This window comes from Medicago truncatula, chromosome 6 (genome assembly GCF_003473485.1).
Source record: "Medicago truncatula cultivar Jemalong A17 chromosome 6, MtrunA17r5.0-ANR, whole genome shotgun sequence".
In the NCBI taxonomy this organism is placed as follows: Eukaryota; Viridiplantae; Streptophyta; class Magnoliopsida; order Fabales; family Fabaceae; genus Medicago; species Medicago truncatula.
This window is the reverse complement of record NC_053047.1, coordinates 41,468,218-41,479,993: the sequence shown is the minus strand read 5'-3', so window position 1 is coordinate 41,479,993 and position 11,776 is coordinate 41,468,218. Positions and strand designations below refer to the sequence as shown.

At 35.4% G+C, this 11,776-nt stretch overlaps 1 protein-coding gene across 2 annotated transcripts; it reads left to right on the top strand.

Moving 5' to 3' along the window:
* Nucleotides 1–325: 325 nt before the first annotated feature.
* LOC25496990 (serine/threonine-protein kinase VPS15) lies at nucleotides 326–10,132 on the top strand. Of its 2 annotated transcripts, XM_013597743.3 has the most exons (11): nucleotides 326–723; nucleotides 3,288–3,410; nucleotides 3,531–3,576; nucleotides 3,744–3,904; nucleotides 4,507–4,586; nucleotides 4,982–5,087; nucleotides 5,207–5,383; nucleotides 5,484–8,603; nucleotides 8,932–9,179; nucleotides 9,268–9,367; nucleotides 9,566–10,132. In XM_013597743.3, the coding sequence occupies exons 1-11, from the start codon at nucleotides 451–453 to the stop codon at nucleotides 9,740–9,742; spliced, it is 4,611 nt and encodes a 1,536-aa protein (XP_013453197.1). In that variant the 5' UTR covers nucleotides 326–450; the 3' UTR covers nucleotides 9,743–10,132. The 2 variants fall into 2 exon arrangements, with proteins under 2 accessions (XP_013453197.1, XP_024642396.1); XM_024786628.1 differs by lacking the exons at nucleotides 326–723; nucleotides 3,288–3,410; nucleotides 4,507–4,586 and having other exon boundaries at nucleotides 3,525–3,576.
* Nucleotides 10,133–11,776: the final 1,644 nt, after the last annotated feature.

Below are 11,776 nucleotides of genomic sequence, written 5' to 3'. Positions count from 1 at the left end.
TGGAGAATTAACTAGAAAGAATTTTTTTTTTTTTTGAAGGAACTAGAAAGAAAAATATTGGATTTTTCTTATTGGGACGAAAACTAAAATTTGATAATTTCACGTAACGAAAAACTTACGTAACCCATAAATTTTTTAGACTAATATAACACAAGGGCCTTCAAAGCCATATTTTTTATAACAAGTTGATTCAAAATCGTTGGTTTAACTTTCGTTCAGATGAGTGATTTGTAAGTATTTTAGTGCAAAAAAACGCAGCCCATGACCAAGAGGGTAAATCTGTAAAGTACCAAAATGAACATAGCAAACGCAAAAGCTAGCTTAAACTATAATCGATTTTTAAACGTGATTCTAACCAATTCCCAAACATATTTCAAATGAACGTGTTCAAAAAGCTTCAAAGCAACATCACAAAAAAGCGATTCTGCAAATAATCCATCCATAATCTCGATGGGGAACAAAATCGCACGAACGACGCAAGTATCAGCGTCGGAGTATTACCTACACGAGTTACCATCAACGTATAATCTAGTTCTGAAAGAAGTTCTTGGACGCGGTCGATTCTTCAAATCGATTCAGTGTAAGCATGATGAAGGTTTGGTTCTTGTTAAGGTTTATTTCAAACGCGGTGATTCTATTAATCTTTCGGAGTATGAACGGAGGATTTCGACGATTAAGGAGATTTTTAGTAGTATTGATCATCCTCATGTTTGGCCTTTTCAGGTTTGAATTTCATCTCTTTTTAGTTTGGATTTTGATTTTAGCTTATTGTTGAGTTAATTTGATTTTGATTTTGGATTGAAATTTGAATTAGAAGTTATGTTGTAGTTTGAGCTAATTAGGATTTTATTGATTTTAGTTACTTAACGGAGTTGTTGATATTTTTCTTTATTTACTATGTGTTTGGCTCTGCTGTGAAAAATTGATTTTGAGTGAATTGATTAGGTAGAAGGGGATTTTTGTTTATGTAGAGTGAATTGATTATGTAGAGTACCACTCAAATTGAAGTGAAAACTTTATCGGACCGCGGTAAGACTGGCGATGTTGTAAAGAATCTATACGGACATAAATTAAGCGTAGCAGAGATGAAGATGTTGCGTTGGATGTGTGGTAAGACTAGATGTGATAGGATTAGAAATGACTACATTAGAGAGAGAGTTGGAATAAGATTCATAGAAAAAGTGATTTTGTTGCTCAATAATTTATGGTCCTTTTGGTACGGATTGTAAAAAGAGTGACTTTTTGATACATAATGTAGAGGTTTTTATGAAAAGCAAAAGCTGTTTTGCGTTTGTCTACCTAAATGAAATAATTTTTTTAATATAAAATTATTTTCCAAGAAGCTACTAAAAACAGCTTCTCAGGTTCAAGGTTCACCTATTTCTATTTTGGATTTTGATTTTTTAGGTGCAAATTGTGGTTGCGGTGTGTTAAATATGATTATTGTTGAGTTAATTTGATTTTGGATTGAAGTTTGAATAAGATGTTATTTTGTCGTTTGTGCTAATTAGAATTTTATTGTTTTTGGTCACTAAACATAGTTGTTGATATTTTGCTGTTTTGATTTTGATTGAGTTGAAATTTTGAATTTTGATTTTTCTAGCTGAAAATTGTGGTTGTGGTGTGTTAATATATGCTGAGTGTTGATGGTGGAAACTAAGCTTAGGTGGTTTGGGCATGTAGAAGGAAGACCTATAGATTTTGTAGTAAGGAGTAGGCTAGATGGAGGGTAGTCAAAACACTAGAGGCAGAGGAAGACCTTGGAAAACTATAAGAGAAACTATTAAGAAAAGCCTAGAGATTAATGAGTTGGATAGAAATATGGTACATGATTGAACATTATGGCGTCATTTGATCTATGCGACCAACCACACTTAGTGGGATAATGCTTGATTGTTGTTGAGTTAATTCGATTTTGATTTTGGATTAAAATTTGAATGAGAAGTTATTTTGAGGTTTGAGTTGATTAGGATTTTAAGAAGTTACTTTGTAGTTTGAACTAATTAGGATTTGATTGTTTTTGGTTACTGAATGGACTTGTTGATATTTTGCTCTGTTAGTGTGTATTTGGTTGTGCGTGACACAAATTGATTGAGTGAATCTTTAAAAATGATTCCGGTTAAAAGTGAGATGAATGTAATTTGGTTTATGTTTGGATACATTCATGTAAAAGAGAAATAAACACTAAACTCGAGTGTTATCAATTCTAGAATAAAAAACTAAACTTTCTTGCTTCAAGTTAGAATCAATTGTGAAGGCAAAATCAATAATGCTTGAGAGAAACCAAACATGTCAAAATCGATTCTAAATCTCTAGAATCAATTTTGGTTCCTCCAAAAGTGGAACCAATTGTTTTTAATTTTTGAATTGAAATTGTGATTTTGATGTGTTTTAATTGCTGAATGCTGAGTAAATTTTATTTTAACGGCTTGAAATTTGAATGAGACTTTTGTTTGTAGTTTGAGGGAATTTTAATCACTATGCATAGTTACTGAAAAGATTTCTTGATATTTTGCTATTTCATACTTGTTTTGATTTTAGTGTAGAAATTGTGGTTGTGCTATTTCTTAACCGATTGCTGAGTCAATTTTTATATTAATGGATTAAAACTTGAATGAGATGTTAGTGTTTGAGATAAATATGATTACTGTGTTTGTTAACTGAAAGGACTTGTTGATACTCTGGTATTTTGTAGTTGTTTTGATTTTTGAGTTGAAATTGTGGTTGTACTCTGTTTCCACACTTAATGCTGAGTCAATTTGATTTTAATGGCTTAAGTTTTGAACAAAACACTGTTTTGTAGTTTGAGGGAGTTTCGAATACTGTATTTTGTTACTGAAAAGACTTGAAGATATTCTGCTGTTGTTTTTCCTGTTTTGATTTTGAATTTTAAGTTGGCATTGTGGCTGTGCTGTGTTTCCTAACTGAACTTTTAGCCCATTTGATTTTAATGTTGTATGTAGTTTGAGGGAATTTCCGATTACTATATTTGGTTCAGCGTTGTTGAATAGCAGCTATATTGGCGCTGTCCCACTAAAGCGTAGCGGAATTTGAACAAACCGCTATTGTTCCGCAATCCGCTTTTTACTACAAAATGTTGTCTAATAGCTGCTATCATGATACTATAGTACTGTTGGGTATTGGAATTTTGACATTCCGCTACCAGTGATTGACAACATTGATTTGGTTACTTAAAAGGCTTGATGATGCTCTGATATTTATTTTTACTTTTAGATTTTTTTTTTCTACTTTAAATTACTCATGTGGCAGTGTCTGTGATTTTGCAGTTTTGGCAAGAAACAGATAAAGCAGCTTATCTTTTGAGGCAATATTTCTTCCATAATTTGCATGATCGACTAAGCACTCGACCTTTTCTTAGTTTCGTTGAGAAGAAATGGTTGGCTTTTCAGGTCTCCTTCACTTGTCCACTTATTTTTTTTTTGTTTTTTTTTTTGCTTTTTTGCATATTAATGTTTTGTATTGTTGTTGACTTTTTTTTTTTTACTTTTCCGGTTTTGGGTAATCCACAGTTGCTTTTAGCTGTAAAACAGAGCCACGAGAAGGGAGTTTGTCATGGTAAGTCTTGATTTGATTGAAACTTAACCTTTTAAAGACAAACACAATTAGAAAAGAGGGAGTGGAGTGGAGAAGGATCTATTAGTTTCTGATTGTATTTTCTCTTATCATGGGTTGATTGACATTACATTGATGTTATTCTTGTTAATTTGCATTATTTTTTGTAGGTGATATCAAGTGTGAAAATGTGCTAATTACGTCCTCAAATTGGCTTTACCTTGCTGACTTTGCATCTTTCAAACCCACATACATACCGTATGACGATCCATCTGATTTCTCTTTTTTCTTTGACACGGGTGGAAGAAGACTCTGTTATCTGGCACCTGAGGTTGGATCCTTTTCCTTTTATATCTATTCGACTTTTTATATTGTCTTTCTTATTTAATTTGTTGGCTCAGCCAAGTTGTCTTTCTTATTTACGTTTATTAATTGATGTAAATTTTAATATAAAGATGCAAGTGAAATGTGTACCAGATAATTATTTGCTTAGAGGCTTAATTAAATTGTGAATTAAGCAAGTGGCCCTGATGAATTGATTAAACTATTAAATTATGAATTAAGCAAGTGGCCCTGCTGACTTGATTAAACTAGGACTCATATTGGTTATTAAATTTTAGTTTTATATGTTTATAAATACTAATAATCTGTGCTTTAGGCTAGACACCTGAGGTTAACAAAAAATCTGTCATGCTCTCAGACAGCCTCTTTCTAGATTTTCTTTTTTGGTATATTTAACAATTTTGAACTTTATTGCAACATTAGAGAACACCTTTGTTCAAAATAAAAAATGCAATTAGTGGCTGAAGACATTAATCCTTCCAGTGTGTCACTGCTGAAGTGCTTTCTTGCTGATCGCTACTGTTTTTACAGAACAATATTATATTTCTAACTCTATTTCTTTCTTCTTTTTTTGGGGCTGTGTCCTGCCAGAGATTTTATGAAAATGGAGGGGAGATGCAGGTGGCACAAGATGCCCCTCTAAAGCCATCTATGGATTTATTTGCTGTTGGGTGAGCATTTGTAGCTGCAAGAATCTTTATCTTGCTGAATATGCTGTTCTTCAACCATGTTTTAGGCTTAAATAAGAATACTTAATGTGCAGGAAATTTAATTAACTGACTTAACAATGGAGAAATAATAAATTGCTGTGTATTTGTTATTGTAGTAATATAATCTGCAAGGCATCATATTGTGTAATTATGTTGAGGTAGTGGTGATGTTTAGTGATGTTTAGTTTGCTGTCCAGTTGATTGTTCTATAAATTTTTGTTGAACCCTAAGTCTCTAGATTTACTTTATTGAAAAGTAACCAGTGTGGTTTTGCAGACATACCATTTTTTGTACTGTTTTTATTTTTATTTTGTGTTCCTTCTTGCTAAGGTACAAATATTATTTTACTTCCTCAGGTGTGTAATCGCTGAACTTTTCCTTGAGGGCCAACCACTATTTGAACTGTCTCAACTTCTTGCGTATCGCAGAGGGCAACATGATCCAAGTCAACATCTTGAAAAAGTACTCTATTTGCGTGTCTTATTTTGTTCTCCAATGGTCTCATTAATAAGGGGTTCCACCTGGCCATACTCATGACCCAGATTTTAATATTTTGAATACTTCATTCTCTATGGGCGCAGATACCAGATATTGGAATCCGTAAGATGATTCAGCACATGATTCAGTTAGAACCAGAGTCTCGATTTTCGGCTGAAATGTATCTAAAGGAATACGCTGGAGTTGTATTCCCTACCTATTTTTCACCATTTCTGCATGATTTTTACCGTTGCTGGAGTCCTCTCCATTCTGATATGAGGGTATATGTGTTTACCGAAATATATTTTCTGTCCATTGATTATTTGATGTTTTCTGTAACTTGCTTATTTTACCTTGATTTTGTGGGAACAATCTATGCAGGTTTTACTATGCCAGAGTGCTTTCCAGGAGATACTTAAACAAATGATGAACAAACAGTCATCCGATGATGCAGGTGTGACCTCTGGAGAACTTTTGGAAGAGATGGTTGCCAAAGAAAGCGCAAGTTTCATGGACTCACGAAGGAAAAGAGAGGACATAGGCAAAGGCTTAGTTCATGATCAGTATGAACTTCTTGGTGATATTAATAGCTTACTGAGGGATGCTAAAAATAATAATAAGAGTCCAGCTGGTCCTCAGCAAGGAATAGGAAATGCACAGAATTCAACCTTTCCTGAAAATCTAAAAAGTTTGCAGTCTCCTGGTGAGCTGCTTCAAACTATATCGAATGCATTTCGAGGAAATGATCATCCCTTTTTAAAAAGTATTACTATGAAAGACTTAAATTCATTGATGTCCGAATATGATAGTCAGTCGGATACATTTGGAACACCCTTTCTACCATTACCAAAGGATACTATGAGATGTGAAGGCATGGTTTTGATAACTTCTTTGCTCTGCTCCTGCATACGCAATGTCAAGTTGCCTCACCTAAGGAGGGCAGCTGTACTCTTGTTGAAGGCTTCTGCCCTATATATTGATGATGAAGATCGTTTGCAGCGTGTGATTCCATATGTGATTGCAATGCTTTCTGATACAGCAGCAATTGTTCGTTGCGCTGCTTTGGAGACTTTGTGTGACATTCTGCCCATAGTGCGGGAGTTTCCTCCTAGTGATGCAAAGATATTTCCTGAGTATATTTTTCCTATGCTTTCTATGCTTCCTGATGATCCTGAGGAAAGTGTGAGGATATGTTATGCCAGCAACATAGCTAAGCTTGCGCTCACTGCTTATGGATTCTTGATACACTCAATAAGCTTGAGTGAGGCAGGTGTCCTTGATGAACTGAGTTTGCCACAGAAGCCATTTACATCATCCACCCAGACCCCGGGGAGGATGATGATAAATAGTGATGTCCAGCTTCTGCAGCTGAGGAAATCAATTGCAGAGGTTGTTCAAGAACTTGTTATGGGTCCAAAGCAAACGCCAAATATTAGGAGAGCGCTTCTTCAGGACATTGGTAAACTTTGCTACTTTTTTGGTGTGAGACAGAGTAATGACACTCTCTTACCTATCCTTCCCGCCTTCTTAAATGATCGAGATGAGCAATTAAGGACGGTATTCTATGAGAAGATTGTTTATGTTTGCTTTTTTGTGGGACAAAGAAGTGTAGAGGAATATCTATTACCTTACATTGAGCAAGCTTTAAGTGACATGACAGAAGCTGTCATTGTTAGAGCCTTAGAATGTTTGGCTATTCTATGCAAAAATGGGTTCTTCCGGAAGAGGATATTGCTTCAAATGATAGAGCGCGCCTTTGCTTTATTGTGTTATCCTAGTGAATGGGTACGAAGATCAGTTGTGTCTTTCATTGCTGCTAGTAGTGAGAGCCTGGGTGCAGTGGATTCATATGTTTTCCTTGCTCCTGTTATACGCCCTTTCCTTCGTAGACAACCTGTATCTCTTGCTTCAGAGAAAGCTCTTTTGTCATGTTTAAAACCTCCTGTCTCAAGACAGGTTTTCTATGAAGTCTTGGAGAACTCCAGAAGCTCGGACATGTTAGAAAGACAGAGAAAGATATGGTATAGTTCATCACAGTCTAAAATATGGGAAATGGATTTACTTAAAAAAGGAATTGATGAGTTGGACTCATTAAAGAGCTGGGCTGAAAAGCAACAGGGTTCTGAGGCTCAACAAATTGTTGGAACTGGCATCCAACAGCCAGGGCTATCTGATAATGACAAAGCTGAGTCTAAATTTAGAGATATGGGGGCCTTTATGCATAATGATAGCAACATGTTGGGACAACGTGATCCGCAGTTCTCGGAGAAGTTACAGTTTTCAGGATTTATGTCACCAACCTTTAGTGGTGCGAACAGTTTGACATATGACAAGCCATCAGAAGGCATACCTTTATACTCCTTCAGTGTGGACAGGAGAGGAATGGGAATACCTCCCGCAGCTTCTGATTCTCCATTACAAATGAATTCTCTGGGTGTTAGTTCATCTGCAATGCCTTGGGTTAATCCACTTAGTAAGTCCTTTAATTTGGCCAATTCAGTTCCATCACCAAAGCTTTTTTCAGGTTCTTTTAGCATCAACAATGGTACTAAACAGTTCCACCGAGTGGTACATGAACCAGATCCTAAGGAAAATGAGACAGCCTTTCTCAATAGCACATTTCAAGACGTCGGACTATCTTCTAATAATAAAGGTACATCAATTTCACTAGAAGATGCTACTACCCAAGCTGATTTATCAGGATTTCAATCTTTTGCTCGGACATCCATCCCTGATTCTGGATGGAGGCCACGTGGGGTGTTGGTTGCACACCTCCAGGAGCATCGTTCAGCTGTCAGCGACATAGCTGTTTCTTCTGACAATAGCTTTTTTGTGAGTGCATCCGATGACTCGACAGTCAAGATTTGGGATTCCAAAAAGCTGGAAAAAGACATTTCGTTCAGGTCAAAGCTAACTTATCACCTGGAGGGAAGCCATGCGCTATGTGTAGCAATGCTTCCAGGTTCAGCACAAGTGATAGTTGGAGCATCTGATGGATTTATTCATATGTTTTCTGTTGATCATATCTCTAGAGGTCTAGGAAATGTTGTTGAGAAGTATTCTGGTATTGCTGATGTCACAAAGAAGGATACCAAAGAAGGTGCAATACTTGGCCTTTTAAATTGCCCCATGGATAATAACAGCATTATGTATAGCACCCAGAACTGTGGCATTCATCTATGGGATACGAGGTCAAATTCCAATTCTTGGACGTTAAAAGCTACTCCTGATGAGGGCTACGCCTTGTCCCTAGCATCAGGGCCTTGTTCCAACTGGTTTGTATCAGGGTCGTCCAGGGGTGTAATTACACTTTGGGATCTGAGATTTCTTGTACCTGTAAACTCTTGGAAGTATTCTCTTGCTTGTCCTATAGAAAAGATTTGTCTCTTCCTTCCTCCTCCAAATGCTTCTCTGTCTTCAACCACTAGGCCCCTTGTTTTTGTGGCCGCGGGTTGCAATGAAGTTTCTCTTTGGAATGCAGAGAATGCTAGCTGCCACCAGGTATGGGATATTTGTAACTGTTTATAGAAAACGAAAGCAATATATGACAGAACAAGACCTAGTTCTATCAAATATACTTTCTAAAGTCAAATTTCTATTTATCCAAAGAAGATATGGTTTTCTAGTTTCTACTAACATTTACCACCTTTTGTTTTTATTTAAGTACCTAAAGTATTGTATGAATTAAAATTTATCATGAGCTGGTTTAATGATGCTTATGATACGAACCTCCTGCCAAATTGATCATAACTATGTTGGATAACATGAAATACATTGATTTTCATTACTTCATATTTATAGTACCCTCATTATTTTCTTGTACGAACAGGTACTGAGGACGGCCAATTATGACAGTGATGCAGAAATGTCCGATATGCCTTCGGCCTTGGCCAAACCTTCAAGTAAGCCAACTTCTCAGTCAGATCCAAGACGAAATGTTAATCGCAAGTACAGAGTTGATGAGCTAAATGAACCTCCTCCCCGTCTTCCTGGTATTCGCACATTACTTCCCTTACCAGGTGGTGATTTATTGACTGGGGGCACTGATTTAAAGATACGTCGATGGGATCATTACAGGTTTTGTGTTGAACTTCAATCTCTGTTACTTGTTTTTCTTGTGAAAATAGTCTATTTGAATTTATTTATGTACTGTTTCTGTTTGCAGTCCTGACAAAAGCTACTGCATTTGTGGACCTAACCTAAAAGGAGTTGGAAATGACGACTTTTACGAAACAAAATCTAGTTTTGGAGTGCAAGTTGTACAGGTAATTTATGAATCAGTGTTTGAAAGGAATCTGTACCTTTTCCAGTGGTCTCCTGTTACCCCAGTGATTGTTTTACTTTTACTAGTCAACTTACTGTACCATCTAAATGCTGTTGGATATTACCAGTTTCTCCTCAATACCTTCCAATTTGTTTAGAATATAGGCAGAAAAAATTTGACCTTTTACTCTTATGAACAGGAGACAAAAAGACGGCCTCTTGCAACCAAGCTGACACCAAAGGCAATTCTCGCAGCTGCTGCCACTGATTCCGCTGGTTGCCATCGTGATTCTATTGTGTCTGTGGCTTCAGTTAAGTTAAACCAGAGACTTCTACTCTCAAGTGGTAGAGATGGGGCCATCAAGGTTTGGAAGTAAATTACTAAAGTTCATCTGGGCATTGTTGTACATAATTAGCAATTCCTGGTAGCTAGTAGAACTGTACATGAAGTAAGTTATAGGATCTAACCAAATTTTTGGTATACACTTGATTTGTACAGCAGGTATTATTAATGAGAATTAGATAAATTTGTTAAGCTTTGAATGTTGACGGTGTCAGTAGTCTGTAAGATTATTATTATTTTAAATAATATATTTTCAGATAAAGCACAAAAAGTTATTGAAGGTGTCGTCTTGGTTGGCCTGATGATTTGTCTTGAGGGCATTTACCAGTTTTTGTTAGATGTTCTGAGTCTTGTGGCTCCAGTTAGTTAATTACCCTTGATCGTATCATGTAAATATTAAACGAGATTATTAGTTTCTCTTGAATCTTGGATTATAAGTCTGTTTCAGCTGTAGGCTTGTATATCACTTTCAACTGCAGTGATTAGTATCAGTGAAAGTGGCGTTAGATAGTGTCTTTCAGAATTTCTCAAATATGAGATGAAATTACAGTCTGTAGAATTTATTTCTTCAATAATGTTATCAACAATCAAGTTTTCCAGACTATTATTTACTGCGCCAATGTATTAACATGAATATCGACGAGCCATTAATTTAGTACTGTCAAACTACTGTCATTTAAAGATCAAATTAGAGAAGTTACGGGTTCCTACTGTCCATTAATACAGGGTAAATTATGTCAAATTACTGTCATTAATTTAGTACTGTCAAACAAATGTCATTTAAAGATCAAATAATGTTATCTGTTTTGGATCCACTCTTCCTTTCTTCTATTTCAAATTCTCATCCATCCATGGCCCATTTTTTTCTTCTTCCTGCGTTGGATGTTTTTGTAAGATATCTATATGTACATTAGAGCATGTTCAGAAATCAATATGGATTTGCTTAAATGAATGTATGAGGGAGGTCTTTCAATCATTTCTCTAATAATACTATGAATGATAGATCTTGATTGCATGAAACTAGTAACAAAATCTTAAAATTGAATCCTTGCAGATTGTTTAGATTTGTAATACTCGGTGTTACAAATATGTTGAAAAAAAAACACCAAATTGGACCAGAATATCGGCTTCTCATTACATGTGTGACAGCCTTGTCCCATGCATGTAAGAAACAAATTTGCAACTAGTCAAATTGCAAGTTACGAAAGATTTATGTATCATCCACCATATTTACTGTTGTAGAATTGATATTCATGTTAGTTGACCAGAAAGAGCCAACGAAGCATGTCTGATGACTCTTGAGACTCTCCAAACTTCGTGTTGTATTTGACTCCATGATTCTGCAGTATGCACATTTTTTGCCATTTTTGCAGCATCATAAATTCCAGGGAATGATTGGGAGCCGTAGTTATTATGTTTAGATGGTCCATATATCTGAAAAACAGGAAAAAATAATATTAAATTGGAAGTTTTCATAAATTTGATATTTCAATAACTTGAACAAAATGTTTCCACTTGATCATCAGACTAGCAGTGACAGAAACCAAAAGAGAGGACACTTGCCAATTTTTGTTTCTTTTCTCAATTCATTTTATTTCATCTTCTTTTCCTTTGTAATTTGTTGATAAAATCCTTCAATTTTATCTATAGTAAGCACCCTTTATTTGTCTAAACATTTTTCATACTTGAGTTGCCTCATACATCTTTACATACCATTGATTTTTTATTATGATTTGTTGTCAAACCAGACGAAAAATGAGGTGGCTCTAATAATAAGATGCTGTTAATTTTTTTTATAAAATAACGAAAAAGGATGCTATTAACCCTATCCTAAATAGCCTCAGTGTAAAAAGATTCATGTAAATATACTTGAATCTAGTTTGAGTAAATATATTTGAACTGAATTTGTGTAAATGTACTTGAACTTAGTTTGCAAAAACATACTCCACTTAAATTAAGTTTGCATCAAACATGCTTGAATCGAGTTTGAGTGTGTATTTGAATCGAGTTTGTGTTGACATACTTGAACTTAGTTTCTTTAATTGTACTTGAACTATGCTTGTACAAG

Bases quoted from the DNA above. Each gene is read 5' to 3' on its own strand.
- LOC25496990 (XM_013597743.3), top strand. From the start codon at position 451: ATGGGGAACAAAATCGCACGAACGACGCAAGTATCAGCGTCGGAGTAT. The intron at 3,411-3,530 runs GTCTCCTTCACT...GGTAATCCACAG, and splicing joins AGAAATGGTTGGCTTTTCAG to TTGCTTTTAGCTGTAAAACA. The intron at 4,587-4,981 runs GTGAGCATTTGT...TTACTTCCTCAG, and splicing joins ATGGATTTATTTGCTGTTGG to GTGTGTAATCGCTGAACTTT.